Genomic DNA, 20,355 nt, shown 5'->3' on the forward strand with positions numbered 1-20,355 from the left:
CATCATCGTCGCTGTGACGCGTAACAACTTCCCTCCAGACCTGAAAAGCACATGTAAGACATTTGATATTGTCTTATATTCCTGCCTTCATTTTATATTCCTTTGTCTTATATTCCTGCCTTCGTCTTAATATTCCTTTGTCTTATATTCCTGCCTTCATCTTATATTCCTTTGTCTTATATTCCTCCATGTTAATATTCCTGTGTCTTATATTCCTGCCTTCGTCTTAATATACCTTTGTCTTAAATTCCTTCATCTTATATTCCTTTGTCTTATATTCCTCCATGTTAATATTCCTGTGTCTTATATTCCTGCCTTCGTCTTAATATACCTTTGTCTTAAATTCCTTCATCTTATATTCCTTTGTCTTATATTCCTCCATGTTAATATTTCTGTGTCTTATATTCCTGCCTTCGTCTTCATATTCTTTTGTCTTATATTCCTGCCTTCGTCTTAATATTCCTTTGGCTTATATTCCTGCTTTCGTCTTAATATTCTTTTGTCTTATCTTCCTGCCTTCGTCTTAATATTCCTTTGTCTTATATTCCTTCATGTTAATATTCCTTTGTCTTATATTCCTTTGTCTTATATTCCTGCCTTTGCAAATAATCATTAACTTTATAATTTGATGGCAGCAACACGTGACAAAGAAGTTGTGAAAGGTGGCAATAAATACTGATAAAGTTGAGGAATGCTCATCAAACACTTATTTGGAACATCCCACAGGTGAGCAGGCTAATTGGGAACAGGTGGGTGCCATGATTGGGTATAAAAGTAGATTCCATGAAATGCTCAGTCATTCACAAACAAGGATGGGGCGAGGGTCACCACTTTGTCAACAAATGCCTGAGCAAATTGTTGAACAGTTTAAGAACAACCTTTCCCAAGCAGCTATTGCAAGGAATTTAGGGATTTCACCATCTACGCTCCGTGATATCATCAAAGAGAATGTGGAGAAATCACTGCACGTAAGCAGCTAAACCTGTGATGCCACATCAGTGTGTAAAGGATATCACCACATGGAACACTTCAGAAAACCACTGTCAGTAACTACAGTTGGTCGCTACATCTGTAAGTGCAAGTTAAAACTCTCCTATGCAAAGCGAAAGCCATTTATCAACAACACCCAGAAACGCCGCCGGCTTCTCTGGGCCCGAGATCATCTAAGATGGACTGATACAAAGTGGAAAAGTGTTCTGTGGTCTGACGAGTCCACATTTCAAATTGTTTTTGGAAACTGTGGACGTCGTGTCCTCCGGACCAAAGAGGAAAAGAACCATCCAGACTGTTATCGACGCAAAGTGTAAAAGCCAGCATGTGTGATGGTATGGGGGTGTATTAGTGGCCAAGACATGGGTAACTTACACATCTGTGAAGGCACCATTAATGCTGAAAGGTACATACAGCTTTTGGAGCAACCTATGTTGCCATCCAAGCAACGTTACCATGGACGCCCCTGCTTATTTCAGCAAGACAATGCCAAGCCACGTGTTCCATCAACGTGGCTTCATAGTAAAAGAGTGCGGGTACTAGACTGGCCTGCCTGTAGTCCAGACATTGAAAATGTGTGGCACCTGCAATGTGAGAAGGGAGACCCCCGGACTGTTGAACAACTTAAGCTGTACATCAAGCAAGAATGGGAAAGAATTCCACTTCAAAAATGTGTCTCCTCACTTCCCAAACCAAAACTGAGTGTTGTTCAAAGGAAAGGCCATGTAACACAGTGGTGAACATGCCCTTTCACAACTACTTTGGCACGTGTTGCAGCCATGAAATTCTAAGTTAATTATTATTTGCAAAAAAAAAGTAAAGTTTCTGAGTTTGAACATGAAATATGTTGTCTTTGTAGCATATTCAACTGAATATGGCTGGAAAAGGATTTGCAAATCATTGTATTCCGTTTATATTTACATCTAACACCATTTACCAACTCATATGGAAACGGGGTTTGTATTAAGTTATTATCATGTGCTGGATGTTGGGCAGATATGTTGTGTGTATATATATATATATATATATATATATATATATATATATATATATATATATATATATATATATATATATATATATATATATATATATATATATATATATATATATATATATATATATATATATATATATATATATATATATAACAAATCCTTTTCAGTTTATATTCAATAGAAGAGACTGCAAAGACAAGATATTTCATATTCACACTGAGGAACTATGCATCTTAGATGAGGTCAGCCCAGCCAAGCCAGATGTCTTCTAAAGAACTTCTACTGTACATAATAATCCATGTATTGTACTAAATATGTCTTCTAAATAACTTCTACTCTACATAATAATCCATGTACTGTACTAAATATGTCTTGTGAAGAACTTCTCTATAATAATCCATGTACTGTACTAAATATGTCTTCTAAAGAACTTCTACTCTACATAATAATCCATGTACTGTACTAATTATGTCTTGTGAAGGACTTCTCTATAATAATCCATGTACTGTACTAAATATGTCTTCTAAAGAACTTCTACTCTACATAATAATCCATGTACTGTACTAAATATGTCTTCTAAAGAACTTCTACTCTACATAATAATCCATGTACTGTACTAAATATGTCTTGTGACTTGTAGGCTATGTGGCGCCTCGCAACCTTCCCAGCACCGGCTTCTTCCCCTTCTTGCAGACCCTCATGTGCAACGCTGACAGTCGCTGTCACAACACATCACACCTCAACACATCACACCCCAGCAGGCCCGCTAGGATCACTAAGAGATCAGCAGAGCATGACAGGTGCCCCTCCCCCACACTCAGGTTCTAAAGCAACATGTTCTTCACATCATAGACATGCAGGTTCTAAAGCAACATGTTCTTCACATCATAGGCATGCAGGTTCTAAAGCAACATGTTCTTCACATCATAGGCATGCAGGTTCTAAAGCAACATGTTCTTCACAGCATAGGCATGCAGGTTCTAAAGCAACATGTTCTTCACATCATAGACATGCAGGTTCTAAAGCAACATGTTCTTCACATCATAGGCATGCAGGTTCTAAAGCAACATGTTCTTCACAGCATAGGCATGCAGGTTCTAAAGCAACATGTTCTTCACATCATAGACATGCAGGTTCTAAAGCAACATGTTCTTCACATCATAGGCATGCAGGTTCTAAAGCAACATGTTCTTCACAGCATAGGCATGCAGGTTCTAAAGCAACATGTTCTTCACATCATAGACATGCAGGTTCTAAAGCAACATGTTCTTCACATAATAGACATGCAGGTTCTAAAGCAACATGTTCTTCACATCATAGGCATGCAGGTTCTAAAGCAACATGTTCTTCACATCATAGGCATGCAGGTTCTAAAGCAACATGTTCTTCACATCATAGACATGCAGGTTCTAAAGCAACATGTTCTTCACATCATAGACATGCAGGTTCTAAAGCAACATGTTCTTCACATAATAGGCATGCAGGTTGTAAAGCAACATGTTTTTCACATCATAGGCATGCAGGTTCTAAAGCAACATGTTCTTCACATCATAGGCATGCAGGTTCTAAAGCAACATGTTCTTCACATCATAGGCAGGCAGGTTCTAAAACAACATGTTCTTCACATGATAGACATGCAGGTTCTAAAGCAACATGTTCTTCACATAATAGACATGCAGGTTCTAAAGCAACATGTTCTTCACATCATAGACATGCAGGTTCTAAAGCAACATGTTCTTCACATCATAGACATGCAGGTTCTAAAGCAACATGTTCTTCACATAATAGACATGCAGGTTCTAAAGCAACATGTTCTTCACATAATAGACATGCAGGTTCTAAAGCAACATGTTCTTCACATCATAGGCATGCAGGTTCTAAAGCAACATGTTCTTCACATAATAGACATGCAGGTTCTAAAGCAACATGTTCTTCACATCATAGGCATGCAGGTTCTAAAGCAACATGTTCTTCACATCATAGGCATGCAGGTTCTAAAGCAACATGTTCTTCACATCATAGGCATGCAGGTTCTAAAGCAACATGTTCTTCACATAATAGACATGCAGGTTCTAAAGCAACATGTTCTTCACATCATAGGCATGCAGGTTCTAAAGCAACATGTTCTTCACATCATAGACATGCAGGTTCTAAAGTAACATGTTCTTCACATCACAGGCATGCAGGTTGTAAAGCAACATGTTCTTCACATCATAGGCATGCAGGTTCTAAAGCAACATGTTCTTCACATCATAGGCATGCAGGTTGTAAAGCAACATGTTCTTCACATCATAGGCATGCAGGTTCTAAAGCAACATGTTCTTCACATCATAGGCATGCAGGTTCTAAAGCAACATGTTCTTCACATCATAGGCAGGCAGGTTCTAAAACAACATGTTCTTCACATGATAGACATGCAGGTTCTAAAGCAACATGTTCTTCACATAATAGACATGCAGGTTCTAAAGCAACATGTTCTTCACATCATAGACATGCAGGTTCTAAAGCAACATGTTCTTCACATCATAGACATGCAGGTTCTAAAGCAACATGTTCTTCACATAATAGACATGCAGGTTCTAAAGCAACATGTTCTTCACATCATAGACATGCAGGTTCTAAAGCAACATGTTCTTCACATCATAGGCATGCAGGTTCTAAAGCAACATGTTCTTCACATAATAGACATGCAGGTTCTAAAGCAACATGTTCTTCACATCATAGGCATGCAGGTTCTAAAGCAACATGTTCTTCACATCATAGGCATGCAGGTTCTAAAGCAACATGTTCTTCACATCATAGGCATGCAGGTTCTAAAGCAACATGTTCTTCACATCATAGGCATGCAGGTTCTAAAGCAACATGTTCTTCACAGCATAGGCATGCAGGTTCTAAAGCAACATGTTCTTCACATCATAGACATGCAGGTTCTAGAGCAACATGTTCTTCACATCATAGGCATGCAGGTTCTAAAGCAACATGTTCTTCACATCATAGGCATGCAGGTTCTAAAGCAACATGTTCTTCACATCATAGACATGCAGGTTCTAAAGCAACATGTTCTTCACATAATAGACATGCAGGTTCTAAAGCAACATGTTCTTCACATAATAGGCATGCAGGTTCTAAAGCAACATGTTCTTCACATGTAATAGACATGCAGGTTCTAAAGCAACATGTTCTTCACATCATAGACATGCAGGTTCTAAAGCAACATGTTCTTCACATAATAGACATGCAGGTTCTAAAGCAACATGTTCTTCACATAATAGACATGCAGGTTCTAAAGCAACATGTTCTTCACATCATAGGCATGCAGGTTCTAAAGCAACATGTTCTTCACATCATAGACATGCAGGTTCTAAAGCAACATGTTCTTCACATAATAGGCATGCAGGTTGTAAAGCAACATGTTCTTCACATCATAGGCATGCAGGTTCTAAAGCAACATGTTCTTCACATCATAGGCATGCAGGTTCTAAAGCAACATGTTCTTCACATCATAGGCAGGCAGGTTCTAAAGCAACATGTTCTTCACATCATAGACATGCAGGTTCTAAAGCAACATGTTCTTCACATCATAGACATGCAGGTTCTAAAGCAACATGTTCTTCACATCATAGACATGCAGGTTCTAAAGCAACATGTTCTTCACATAATAGACATGCAGGTTCTAAAGCAACATGTTCTTCACATAATAGACATGCAGGTTCTAAAGCAACATGTTCTTCACATCATAGGCATGCAGGTTCTAAAGCAACATGTTCTTCACATAATAGACATGCAGGTTCTAAAGCAACATGTTCTTCACATCATAGGCATGCAGGTTCTAAAGCAACATGTTCTTCACATCATAGGCATGCAGGTTCTAAAGCAACATGTTCTTCACATCATAGGCATGCAGGTTCTAAAGCAACATGTTCTTCACATGATAGACATGCAGGTTCTAAAGCAACATGTTCTTCACATCATAGGCATGCAGGTTCTAAAGCAACATGTTCTTCACATCATAGACATGCAGGTTCTAAAGCAACATGTTCTTCACATCATAGACATGCAGGTTCTAAAGCAACATGTTCTTCACATAATAGACATGCAGGTTCTAAAGCAACATGTTCTTCACATCATAGACATGCAGGTTCTAAAGCAACATGTTCTTCACATCATAGACATGCAGGTTCTAAAGCAACATGTTCTTCACATCATAGACATGCGGGTTCTAAAGCAACATGTTCTTCACATCATAGACATGCAGGTTCTAAAGCAACATGTTCTTCACATCATAGACATGCAGGTTCTAAAGCAACATGTTTTTCACATAATAGGCATGCAGGTTCTAAAGCAACATGTTCTTCACATAATAGACATGCAGGTTCTAAAGCAACATGTTCTTCACATCATAGACATGCAGGTTCTAAAGCAACATGTTCTTCACATAATAGGCATGCAGGTTCTAAAGCAACATGTTCTTCACATCATAGACATGCAGGTTCTAAAGCAACATGTTCTTCACATCATAGACATGCAGGTTCTAAAGCAACAAGTTCTTCACATAATAGACATGCAGGTTCTAAAGCAACATGTTCTTCACATCATAGACATGCAGGTTCTAAAGCAACATGTTCTTCACATCATAGACATGCAGGTTCTAAAGCAACATGTTCTTCACATCATAGACATGCAGGTTCTAAAGCAACATGTTCTTCACATCATAGACATGCAGGTTCTAAAGCAACATGTTCTTCACATCATAGACATGCAGGTTCTAAAGCAACATGTTTTTCACATAATAGGCATGCAGGTTCTAAAGCAACATGTTCTTCACATAATAGACATGCAGGTTCTAAAGCAACATGTTCTTCACATCATAGACATGCAGGTTCTAAAGCAACATGTTTTTCACATAATAGGCATGCAGGTTCTAAAGCAACATGTTCTTCACATAATAGACATGCAGGTTCTAAAGCAACATGTTCTTCACATCATAGACATGCAGGTTCTAAAGCAACATGTTCTTCACATAATAGGCATGCAGGTTCTAAAGCAACATGTTCTTCACATCATAGACATGCAGGTTCTAAAGGTTCACATAATAGACATGCAGGTTCTAAAGGTTCACATAATAGGCATGCAGGTTCTAAAGGTTCTCATAATAGACATGCAGGTTCTAAAGGTTCACATAATAGACATGCAGGTTCTAAAGGTTCACACAATAGGCATGCAAAGTATCAATAATGACTCCCAATACCAATTCAATTGACACTTGTGTTTGATTGATGATTTCCCTGGCAAGAAAAGAGTTCCCCTAAGAAGTTCTCTGATGTTTGTAGCTCAGCACTCTGGTTGAGGAGTTCCTTCCTGGCCAAGATGCTGGAAGATGACCACTTTTACAACTGGACTTCTCCAAAGATCTCCCAGCAGGACACCACTCTGCTGCTGAACGCCTCAGAGACACTTTGGAGTGAGTCCATATTTGTGTTGTGGCTTCATGCTCTTCATCTATTCCTGATTGTCACTACTGTGTTGCTAGTACATCTTTCTATTCCTGATTGTCACTACTGTGTTGCTATTACATCTTTCTATTCCTGATTGTCACTACTGTGTTGCTATTACATCTTTCTATTCCTGATTGTCACTACTGTGTTGCTAGTACATCTTTCTATTCCTGATTGTCACTACTGTGTTGCTATTACATCTTTCTATTCCTGATTGTCACTACTGTGTTGCTAGTACATCTTTCTATTCCTGATTGTCACTACTGTGTTGCTATTACATCTTTCTATTCCTGATTGTCACTACTGTGTTGCTAGTACATCTTTCTATTCCTGATTGTCACTACTGTGTTGCTATTACATCTTTCTATTCCTGATTGTCACTACTGTGTTGCTATTACATCTTTCTATTCCTGATTGTCACTACTGTGTTGCTATTACATCTTTCTATTCCTGATTGTCACTACTGTGTTGCTAGTACATCTTTCTATTCCTGATTGTCACTACTGTGTTGCTATTACATCTTTCTATTCCTGATTGTCACTACTGTGTTGCTATTAAAGGGACATTTTACCAACGCAACCACACGTCTGTCTTCCACACCAAGAACAGCACTCTTCACAGCGATCATGTGAGTATTGCTGAAACACGAAAACCTTATATATATATATATATATATATATATATATATATATATATATATATATTATGTGTCTACTGAAAATGTGAGGGTGAAAAGTATACATACAGCAATGTTAATATTTGCTTCCTTGGCAAGTTGACCTGCAATAAGGCACTTTTGGTAGCCATCCACAAGCTTCTGCTTGACCACTTGACCACTAAATTGCTGCAGTTCAGCTAAATGTGTTGCTTTTCTGACATGGACTTGTTTCTTCAGCATTGTCCACACCTTTAAGTCAGGCCATTCTAAAACCTTCATTCTAGCCTGATTTAGCCATTCCTTTACCACTTTTGAGGTGTGTTTGGGGTCATTGTCCTGTTGGAACACCCAACAAGACCCAACCTCCGGGCTGATGATTTTAGCTTGTCCTGAACAATTTGGAGCTAGTCCTCCTTTTTCATTGTCCCATTTAAAGCAGCAGTTCCATTGGCAGCAAAACAGGCCCAGAGCATAATACTACCACCACCATGCTTGACGGTAGGCATGGTGTTCCTGGGATTAAAGGCCTCACCTTTACTCCTCCAAACATATTGCTGGGTGTTGTGGCCAAACAGCTCCAATTTTTGTTTCATGTGACATCACATGGACAAAGATAAGACCTTGTGGAGGAAAGTTCTGTGGTCAGATGAAACAACAGCCACAATTCGTCCTTCTTAATCTTCTTCGCGCAATAATTGTGTTCAGAAAATGTTGACTTTGATTGCACAAAATCCTGTTCCAAAGTGGGATTGAAACTATCATTATTACTGTATGTCCATTATTACTCTGTCTATTATTACTGTATGCCCATTATTACTCTGTCTATTATTACTGTATGTCTATTATTACTGTATGTCTATTGTTACAGTATGTCTATTATTACTGTATGTCTATTATTACAGTATGTCCATTATTACTGTATGTCTATTATTACCGTACTGTATGAATGGTCAAAGTTTCTCAGCTCTAACCCTATGAGCCTTTTCATGACCAAATGTTTTGTGTTATTGTTCCTCCTAGGAGGCCTTGGACCAAATGATGGAGTCTTTGACCGTCCTGAAGCGGGCCTTCTGCACCGTTAGTGTGGCTGTGGTCAACCCAACACCTGAAAACCCCCTCAGCAATGCAGTGCTGGCCTTTTGCTTCTCCAACAGTACTGTGTTTGAGGCCTTTCTCCTCACACTCAACCAGGTACATGCGTGTTTATATATCAATATGTGTGTGTGTGTGTGTGTGTGTGTGTGTGTGTGTGTGTGTGTGTGTGTGTGTGTGTGTGTGTGTGTGAGTAAATATGTAGAATTTCAGCAACATTGACTGATCACTGAACGTATTCATCGAATAGTCAATGTTTACAGACACTTCCTGCTTTGAAACTTGAAATACAAAGAAATAATAATAATTAAAGCTGCAAGCAGCGTTGGTCGGGTCCACATTTTGGCAGGTGCTAGTCCTAGGTGTCCCAATACTTTTGTCCAGTGGTAGTCCTGAGTGAGACCTACATAGAGGTTTTTGTTGCATGTCTCTACGATATTCGTACTGGGAGTTAGAGGAAGTTGTGTCTGTGTTTTTTTCCTCGGTGCTGCGGCACAGTGGTTCTTTTCTTTGAAGGCTCGTAAAATCAAAACCGTAGCACTTATTAAAACGCTTTCGCCAACTTTTAATCAGAAAGGTTCAATCTCTCTCCTGTAGTAGTTTGAAGCCAAAACAACAAACGCGCTCAGAGGAGATAATGTTTGATGTTTGGTGACCGCTTTTTTAAAAAAAAGTGTTTTGAAGTGGGGATATCAAACTTCCTGTTGATTTTTGCTGAAGGATTTCAATCTATGAAATGTAGGTCTAAGTGAGACCTACGTAGAGGTTTTTGTTTCATGTCTCTAAAACGTTCCTACCGGATGTTACAAGCAGTTTTGTCTGTGTTTTCCTCTGAGAAGCAGTTTTGTCTCTGTTTTATTCAAAAATTGCGCTATTTGAATTTTGGGGTTCGTTTTTTTTTAGATCGCAATTTCCACCAGGCCCAATGTGTGTAAAAAGTTTGGTGAGTTTTGAAGTATTTTAAGGGGGTCAAATTACAGTTCAAAGAGGCAAACATTTGTGTTTTTAGTCATTTTTTGTGTTGAAGGGGAAATTGCCAACTTCCTGTTGGTTTTTGCCCGAGGATGTGAAATTATGAATTGTAGGTCTAAGTGAGACCTACATAGAGGTTTTTGTTTCATGTCTCTACGACCTTCCTAGTGGGAGTTACAGGCAGTTTGTTTTTGTTTTTTTCATAGGGGGCGCTAGAGTGCAATTTTGATTTTTGGAGTTTGGTTTTTTTACTAAAGTGTGCTGTCACAGTTTTTCTATGTGTGGTGAGTTTTGAAGCATGTTAAGGGGGGCAAAGTAGTGCGCAAAGCTGCGGAATAATAATAAACCTTACAATTTCAATAGGTTCGCATGTACCTGTACATGCGAACCCTAATAATTAAAGCTGCAAGCAGCAATGGACGGGACCGACTTTGAAGGCTCATAAAATCCAAACCGGAGCAGTAATTAAAACTCTTTCATCAACTTTTAATCAGAAAGGTTCAATCTCTCTCCTGTGCTAGTTTGAAGCCGACACGACAAACGCGCTCAGAGGAGATAATGTTCGAAAAAAGGTGACTGTTTTTACACAACTTTTGTTTTGAAGGGGGAATTGCAAACTTCCTGTTGATTTTTGCTGGGGGTTGTCAGTGTATGAAATATAGGTCTAAGTGAGACCTACATAGAGGTGTTTGTTTCATGTCTCTACGACATTACAGGCAGTTTTGTCTGTGTTTTCTTCCTAGGGGGCGTTAAAGCGCAATTTTGAGTTTTGGGGTTTGGTTTTTTGATTAGATCGCAATGTTCGCCAGTCCTGATGTGTGTGTCCAATTTGGTGAGTTTTGAAGCCTGTTAAGGGGGTCAAATTACAGCTCAAAGAGGCGGCGGTATAATAATAAAACACTAGAAATACAATAGGGTCCTCTGTCCCAAAGGGACTCGGTCCCGAACTAACTTTGGGTGGTTTGGATGTGTGTGGAGGATCAAGGATGAACCCGGTGATGAATCGTTGAACAAAATCTTCTTTATTGACAAGCGAGCATCACTACAGATTCTGCAGCACCTGGAGAAGATTTAGCCCAAAGATAACTCTCTCTCCGTGGGGGGGGGGCAGACAAGCAGCTCTTATATGATGTCATCTCACTTGGTTAGGGTCATGGTACAGAACTTGATGCCATTATGACCATGTAAGGGCATGTTTGTGTAAGTCATAACTAACCCTTGACAGAATGTAAACATGGTGTCTGGTACTCATGGAGAACTGGCCCAAATACCACTGACAGATTTAAGGGTCCTCTCTTGTGGAGGTCTGCTACCACACGCTTAATGGCCATACTTTACTAACTCTTGTGGAGGTCTGCTACCACACGCTTAATGGCCATACTTTACTAACTCTTGTGGAGGTCTGCTACCACACGCTTAATGGCCATACTTTACTAACTCTTGTGGAGGTCTGCTACCACACGCTTAATGGCCATACTTTACTAACTCTTGTGGAGGTCTGCTACCACACGCTTAATGGCCATACTTTACTAACTCTTGTGGAGGTCTGCTACCACACGCTTAATGGCCTTACTTTACTAACTCTTGTGGAGGTCTGCTACCACACGCTTAATGGCCATACTTTACTAACTCTTGTGGAGGTCTGCTACCACACGCTTAATGGCCATACTTTACTAACTCTTGTGGAGGTCTGCTACCACATGCTTAATGGCCTTACTTTACTAACTCTTGTGGAGGTCTGCTACCACACGCTTAATGGCCATACTTTACTAACTCTTGTGGAGGTCTGCTACCACACGCTTAATGGCCATACTTTACTAACTCTTGTGGAGGTCTGCTACCACATGCTTAATGGCCATACTTTACTAACTCTTGTGGAGGTCTGCTACCACACGCTTAATGGCCATACTTTACTAACTCTTGTGGAGGTCTGCTACCACACGCTTAATGGCCATACTTTACTAACTCTTGTGGAGGTCTGCTACCACACGCTTAATGGCCATACTTTACTAACTCTTGTGGAGGTCTGCTACCACATGCTTAATGGCCATACTTTACTAACTCTTGTGGAGGTCTGCTACCACACGCTTAATGGCCATACTTTACTAACTCTTGTGGAGGTCTGCTACCACACGCTTAATGGCCATACTTTACTAACTCTTGTGGAGGTCTGCTACCACACGCTTAATGGCCATACTTTACTAACTCTTGTGGAGGTCTGCTACCACACGCTTAATGGCCTTACTTTACTAACTCTTGTGGAGGTCTGCTACCACACGCTTAATGGCCATACTTTACTAACTCTTGTGGAGGTCTGCTACCACACGCTTAATGGCCATACTTTACTAACTCTTGTGGAGGTCTGCTACCACACGCTTAATGGCCATACTTTACTAACTCTTGTGGAGGTCTGCTACCACACGCTTAATGGCCATACTTTACTAACTCTTGTGGAGGTCTGCTACCACACGCTTAATGGCCATACTTTACTAACTCTTGTGGAGGTCTGCTACCACACGCTTAATGGCCATACTTTACTAACTCTTGTGGAGGTCTGCTACCACATGCTTAATGGCCTTACTTTACTAACTCTTGTGGAGGTCTGCTACCACACGCTTAATGGCCATACTTTACTAACTCTTGTGGAGGTCTGCTACCACACGCTTAATGGCCATACTTTACTAACTCTTGTGGAGGTCTGCTACCACATGCTTAATGGCCATACTTTACTAACTCTTGTGGAGGTCTGCTACCACACGCTTAATGGCCATACTTTACTAACTCTTGTGGAGGTCTGCTACCACACGCTTAATGGCCTTACTTTACTAACTCTTGTGGAGGTCTGCTACCACACGCTTAATGGCCATACTTTACTAACTCTTGTGGAGGTCTGCTACCACACGCTTAATGGCCATACTTTACTAACTCTTGTGGAGGTCTGCTACCACACGCTTAATGGCCATACTTTACTAACTCTTGTGGAGGTCTGCTACCACACGCTTAATGGCCATACTTTACTAACTCTTGTGGAGGTCTGCTACCACACGCTTAATGGCCATACTTTACTAACTCTTGTGGAGGTCTGCTACCACACGCTTAATGGCCTTACTTTACTAACTCTTGTGGAGGTCTGCTACCACACGCTTAATGGCCATACTTTACTAACTCTTGTGGAGGTCTGCTACCACACGCTTAATGGCCATACTTTACTAACTCTTGTGGAGGTCTGCTACCACATGCTTAATGGCCTTACTTTACTAACTCTTGTGGAGGTCTGCTACCACACGCTTAATGGCCATACTTTACTAACTCTTGTGGAGGTCTGCTACCACACGCTTAATGGCCATACTTTACTAACTCTTGTGGAGGTCTGCTACCACATGCTTAATGGCCATACTTTACTAACTCTTGTGGAGGTCTGCTACCACACGCTTAATGGCCATACTTTACTAACTCTTGTGGAGGTCTGCTACCACACGCTTAATGGCCATACTTTACTAACTCTTGTGGAGGTCTGCTACCACACGCTTAATGGCCATACTTTACTAACTCTTGTGGAGGTCTGCTACCACACGCTTAATGGCCTTACTTTACTAACTCTTGTGGAGGTCTGCTACCACACGCTTAATGGCCATACTTTACTAACTCTTGTGGAGGTCTGCTACCACACGCTTAATGGCCATACTTTACTAACTCTTGTGGAGGTCTGCTACCACACGCTTAATGGCCATACTTTACTAACTCTTGTGGAGGTCTGCTACCACACGCTTAATGGCCATACTTTACTAACTCTTGTGGAGGTCTGCTACCACACGCTTAATGGCCATACTTTACTAACTCTTGTGGAGGTCTGCTACCACACGCTTAATGGCCATACTTTACTAACTCTTGTGGAGGTCTGCTACCACATGCTTAATGGCCTTACTTTACTAACTCTTGTGGAGGTCTGCTACCACACGCTTAATGGCCATACTTTACTAACTCTTGTGGAGGTCTGCTACCACACGCTTAATGGCCATACTTTACTAACTCTTGTGGAGGTCTGCTACCACATGCTTAATGGCCATACTTTACTAACTCTTGTGGAGGTCTGCTACCACACGCTTAATGGCCATACTTTACTAACTCTTGTGGAGGTCTGCTACCACACGCTTAATGGCCATACTTTACTAACTCTTGTGGAGGTCTGCTACCACACGCTTAATGGCCATACTTTACTAACTCTTGTGGAGGTCTGCTACCACACGCTTAATGGCCATACTTTACTAACTCTTGTGGAGGTCTGCTACCACACGCTTAATGGCCATACTTTACTAACTCTTGTGGAGGTCTGCTACCACACGCTTAATGGCCTTACTTTACTAACTCTTGTGGAGGTCTGCTACCACACGCTTAATGGCCATACTTTACTAACTCTTGTGGAGGTCTGCTACCACACGCTTAATGGCCATACTTTACTAACTCTTGTGGAGGTCTGCTACCACACGCTTAATGGCCATACTTTACTAACTCTTGTGGAGGTCTGCTACCACACGCTTAATGGCCTTACTTTACTAACTCTTGTGGAGGTCTGCTACCACACGCTTAATGGCCATACTTTACTAACTCTTGTGGAGGTCTGCTACCACACGCTTAATGGCCATACTTTACTAACTCTTGTGGAGGTCTGCTACCACACGCTTAATGGCCATACTTTACTAACTCTTGTGGAGGTCTGCTACCACACGCTTAATGGCCATACTTTACTAACTCTTGTGGAGGTCTGCTACCACACGCTTAATGGCCATACTTTACTAACTCTTGTGGAGGTCTGCTACCACACGCTTAATGGCCATACTTTACTAACTCTTGTGGAGGTCTGCTACCACACGCTTAATGGCCATACTTTACTAACTCTTGTGGAGGTCTGCTACCACACGCTTAATGGCCATACTTTACTAACTCTTGTGGAGGTCTGCTACCACACGCTTAATGGCCATACTTTACTAACTCTTGTGGAGGTCTGCTACCACACGCTTAATGGCCATACTTTACTAACTCTTGTGGAGGTCTGCTACCACACGCTTAATGGCCATACTTTACTAACTCTTGTGGAGGTCTGCTACCACACGCTTAATGGCCATACTTTACTAACTCTTGTGGAGGTCTGCTACCACACGCTTAATGGCCATACTTTACTAACTCTTGTGGAGGTCTGCTACCACACGTTCATAGTGTTGCTGTACCTTTTCAATTGCTGTTTTCACTTTGGCTCTTGGAGTCAAAAAGTATAATACTAGACATCTACTGGGTATAAGAACAAACATGTCTCTCATGGGCAGCACGGTGGGAGAGGGGTTAGTGCGTCTGCCTCACAATACGAAGGTCCTGAGTAGTCTTGGGTTCAATCCCGGGCTCTGGATCTTTCTGTGTGGAGTTTGCATGTTCTCCCCGTGACTGTGTGGGTTCCCTCCGGGTACTCCGGCTTCCTCCCACCTCCAAAGACATGCACCTGGGGATAGGCCCCTCCCACCTCCAAAGGGGATAGGTTGATTGGCAACACTAAATGGTCCCTAGTGTGTGAATGTGAGTGTGAATGTTGTCTGTCTATCTGTGTCGGCCCTGCGATGAGGTGGCGACTTGTCCAGGGTGTACCCCGCCTTCCGCCCGATTGTAGCTGAGATAGGCTCCAGCACCCCCCGCGACCCCAAAGGGAATAAGTGGTAGAAAATGGATGGATGGATGGATGGTCTCTCATGACTTCTTTTTTGCCTCGGATCCCCAGATTCTGAAGGAGGAGATGTTGAGCAATCCAGACGAGCTGGCCAAGGGCGCTGGGGCTGTGATGTTGTTGTTTCAAGAGCTGCAGAACCAGACCTCATTGTGGGAGAACCTCTTGGATGTTCCTCAGCTTGCCGCTACAGAGTCACTCCACCAAATGTTGGACATCGCTGCAGCCTCCCTCTCCAACATCCAGGGGTACGTTACTTCAAGTCCTTCTAGTCAGCCTCCCTCTCCAACATCCAGGGGTACGTTACTTCAAGTCCTTCTAGTCAGCCTCCCTCTCCAACATCCAGGGGTACGTTACTTCAAGTCCTTCTAGTCAGCCTCCCTCCCCAACATCCAGGGGTACGTTACTTCAAGTCCTTCTAGTCAGCCTCCCTCTCCAACATCCAGGGGTACGTTACTTCAAGTCCTTCTAGTCAGCCTCCCTCTCCAACATCCAGGGGTACGTTACTTCAAGTCCTTCTAGTCAGCCTCCCTCCCCAACATCCAGGGGTACGTTACTTCAAGTCCTTCTAGTCAGCCTCCCTCTCCAACATCCAGGGGTACGTTACTTCAAGTCCTTCTAGTCAGCCTCCCTCTCCAACATCCAGGGGTACGTTACTTCAAGTCCTTCTAGTCAGCCTCCCTCTCCAACATCCAGGGGTACGTTACTTCAAGTCCTTCTAGTCAGCCTCCCTCTCCAACATCCAGGGGTACGTTACTTCAAGTCCTTCTAGTCAGCCTCCCTCTCCAACATCCAGGGGTACGTTACTTCAAGTCCTTCTAGTCAGCCTCCCTCTCCAACATCCAGGGGTACGTTACTTCAAGTCCTTCTAGTCAGTCTCCCTCTCCAACATCCAGGGGTACGTTACTTCAAGTCCTTCTAGTCAGTCTCCCTCTCCACTGAACATATTATTATTGATTTGGATCAATGTTAAGTCCATTCTTATTATTATTGATTTGGATCAATAATAAAGTGCATTAGTTGACAATCCGACTGTTTCAGGGACATTCTATGTTGTCAGTGACGTTGATAGGGTGACGTTTGGAGGTATAGAATCTTGAATAATAAACATCTGCGAGTAAGACTTGCATGTTGATCAGATTTGAACTCCTAATATCAGTTGTGGAAATAACAGACTTTTCTCCCTTGCAGGGTTATGCAAGTCATTGACAACAACTTCCCACAAATGGCAGAGTTTGTGTCTCCACTGCATGCACTTGTAGGCGGGGGCTTGGACGTCATCCGATATGTTCAGAAGTGGCCTGGCAAAGGTAGCTGAGTCCCTAACCTGCTTTTGGAATAACAACATGCTGGAATAATCAACCTTTGTATTCCTGCTCAGATGTCTACCTCTCTCTTGCCGACCTTGTCAACTTGCCCAGCAGCTCCATCAATGAAGCCCTTGAACTGCTTTTACAAAACATCAAGATACCCCTTGACCAGGTCATTGACCACACTGCTACTAAAATAAAAATCTTGTACTGATTCTAAGCTGGTTCTTGGACAGGCTCTGACTGTTTATGCGGGTCTGTTTGTTTACCAAATGTAAAATAGCCATTTTAGTTGTTTTGTACTGATTCTAACCTGGTTTGTGGGCAGGCTCTGACTGTTTATGGGGGTGTGTTTGTTTAGCAAATGTAAAATAGTCATTTTAGTTGTCTTGTACTGATTCTAACCTGGCTCTTGGACAGGCTCTGACTGTTTTTGGAGGTCTGTTTGTTTACCAAATGTAAAGTAGCCATTTTAGTTGTCTTGCACTGATTCCACGCTGGTTCTTGGACAGGCTCTGACTGTTTATGGGGGTCTGTTTGTTTACCAAATGTAAAATAGCCATTTTAGTTGTTTTGTACTGATTCTAACCTGGTTTGTGGGCAGGCTCTGACTGTTTATGGGGGTCTGTTTGTTTACCAAATGTAAAATAGCCATTTTAGTTGTCTTGTACTGATTATAAGCTGGTTCTTGAACAGGGTCTTACTGTTTATGGGGGTCTGTTTGTTTAGCAAATGTAAAATAGCCATTTTAGTTGTCTTGTACTGATTCTAACCTGGTTCTTGGACAGGCTCTGACTGTTTATGGGGGTCTGTTTGTTTACCAAATGTAAAATAGCCATTTTAGTTGTTTTGTACCGATTCTAACCTGGTTTGTGGGCAGGCTCTGACTGTTTATGGGGGTCTGTTTGTTTAGCAAATGTAAAATAGCCATTTTAGTTGTCTTGTACTGATTCTAAGCTGGTTCTTGGACAGGCTCTGACTGTTTGTGGGAGTCTGTTTGTTTATCAAATGTAAAATAGCCATTTTAGTTGTTTTGTACTGTTTATAACCTGGTTCTTGGACAGGCTCTGACTGTTTATGGGGGTCTGTTTGTTTACCAAATGTAAAATAGCCATTTTAGTTGTTTTGTACTGATTCTAACCTGGTTTGTGGGCAGGCTCTGACTGTTTATGGGGGTGTGTTTGTTTAGCAAATGTAAAATAGTCATTTTAGTTGTCTTGTACTGATTCTAACCTGGCTCTTGGACAGGCTCTGACTGTTTTTGGAGGTCTGTTTGTTTACCAAATGTAAAGTAGCCATTTTAGTTGTCTTGCACTGATTCCACGCTGGTTCTTGGACAGGCTCTGACTGTTTATGGGGGTCTGTTTGTTTACCAAATGTAAAATAGCCATTTTAGTTGTTTTGTACTGATTCTAACCTGGTTTGTGGGCAGGCTCTGACTGTTTATGGGGGTCTGTTTGTTTACCAAATGTAAAATAGCCATTTTAGTTGTCTTGTACTGATTATAAGCTGGTTCTTGAACAGGGTCTTACTGTTTATGGGGGTCTGTTTGTTTAGCAAATGTAAAATAGCCATTTTAGTTGTCTTGTACTGATTCTAACCTGGTTCTTGGACAGGCTCTGACTGTTTATGGGGGTCTGTTTGTTTACCAAATGTAAAATAGCCATTTTAGTTGTTTTGTACCGATTCTAACCTGGTTTGTGGGCAGGCTCTGACTGTTTATGGGGGTCTGTTTGTTTAGCAAATGTAAAATAGCCATTTTAGTTGTCTTGTACTGATTCTAAGCTGGTTCTTGGACAGGCTCTGACTGTTTGTGGGAGTCTGTTTGTTTATCAAATGTAAAATAGCCATTTTAGTTGTTTTGTACTGTTTATAACCTGGTTTGTGGGCAGGCTCTGACTGTTTATGGGGGTCTGTTTGTTTACCAAATGCAAAATAGCCATTTTAGTTGTCTTGTACTGATTCTAACCTGGTTCTTGGACAGGCTCTGACTGTTTATGGGGGTCTGTTTGTTTAGCAAATGTAACATAGCCATTTTAGTTGTCTTGTACTGATTCTAACCTGGTTCTTGGGCAGGCTCTTACTGTTTATGGAGGTCTGTTTGTTTACTAAATGTAAAATAGCCATTTTAGTTGTCTTGTACTGATTCTAACCTGGTTTGTGGGCAGGCTCTGACTGTTTAGGGGGGTCTGTTTGTTTAGCAAATGTAAAATAGTCATTTTAGTTGTCTTGTACTGATTCTAACCTGGTTCTTGGACAGGCTCTGACTGTTTATGGAGGTCTGTTTGTTTACCAAATGTAAAATAGCCATTTTAGTTGTCTTGTAATGAATCTAACCTGGTTCTTGGGCAGACTCTGACTGTTTGTGGGGGTCTGTTTGTTTAGCAAATGTAAAATAGCCATTTTAGTTGTCTTGTACTGATTCTAAACTGGTTCTTGGACAGGCTGTGACTGTTTATGGGGGTCTGTTTGATTAGTAAATGTAAAATAGCTATTTTAGTTGTCTTGTACTGATTCTAAGCTGGTTTTTGGACAGGCTCTGACTGTTTATGGGGGTCTGTTTAATTAGTAAATGTAAAATAGCTATTTTAGTTGTCTTGTACTGATTCTAAGCTGGTTCTTGGACAGGGTCTTACTGTTTATGGGGGTCTGTTTGATTAGAAAATGTAAAATAACCATTTTAGTTGTCTTGTAGGGACGGCGTGGCGAAGTTGGTAGAGTGGCTGTGCCAGCAATCGGAGTGTTGCTGGTTACTGGGGTTCAATTCCCACCTTCTACCTTCCTAGTCACGTCCGTTGTGTCCTTGGGCAAGACACTTCACCCTTTGCCTCTGATGGCTGCTGGTTAGCGCCTTGCATGGCAGCTCCCGCCATCAGTGTGTGAATGTGTGTGTGAATGGGTAAATGTGGAAATACTGTCAAAGCGCTTTGAGTACCTTGAAGGTAGAAAAGCGTTATACAAGTATAACCCATTTATCATTTATTTATTTGTACTGATTCTAAGCTGGTTCTTGGACAGGGTCTTACTGTTTATGGGGGTCTGTTTAATTAGTAAATGTAAAATAGCCATTTTAGTTGTATTTTACTGATTCTTAGCTGGTTCTTGGACAGGCTGTTATTGTTTATGGGGG

At 41.4% G+C, this 20,355-nt stretch overlaps 1 protein-coding gene across 1 annotated transcript in view; it reads left to right on the forward strand.

The window, feature by feature from the left end:
* Positions 1-20,355, forward strand: part of LOC133645475 (uncharacterized) — a gene marked incomplete at its 3' end in the record, with an annotated part of 51,086 nt that overhangs the window by 11,350 nt on the left and 19,381 nt on the right. Inside the window, exons 3-10 of the mRNA XM_062040315.1 lie at positions 1-53; positions 2,629-2,788; positions 7,319-7,449; positions 8,044-8,111; positions 9,162-9,332; positions 15,970-16,163; positions 17,107-17,225; positions 17,297-17,397. The exon at positions 1-53 is cut by the window's left edge and continues 41 nt beyond it. Of these exons, the coding sequence (XP_061896299.1) occupies positions 1-53; positions 2,629-2,788; positions 7,319-7,449; positions 8,044-8,111; positions 9,162-9,332; positions 15,970-16,163; positions 17,107-17,225; positions 17,297-17,397 (997 nt within the window). The remainder of the gene's footprint in view (positions 54-2,628; positions 2,789-7,318; positions 7,450-8,043; positions 8,112-9,161; positions 9,333-15,969; positions 16,164-17,106; positions 17,226-17,296; positions 17,398-20,355) is intronic.

The sequence above is a fragment of the Entelurus aequoreus genome, unplaced genomic scaffold (assembly GCF_033978785.1).
Source record: "Entelurus aequoreus isolate RoL-2023_Sb unplaced genomic scaffold, RoL_Eaeq_v1.1 HiC_scaffold_153, whole genome shotgun sequence".
Classification (NCBI taxonomy): Eukaryota; Metazoa; Chordata; class Actinopteri; order Syngnathiformes; family Syngnathidae; genus Entelurus; species Entelurus aequoreus.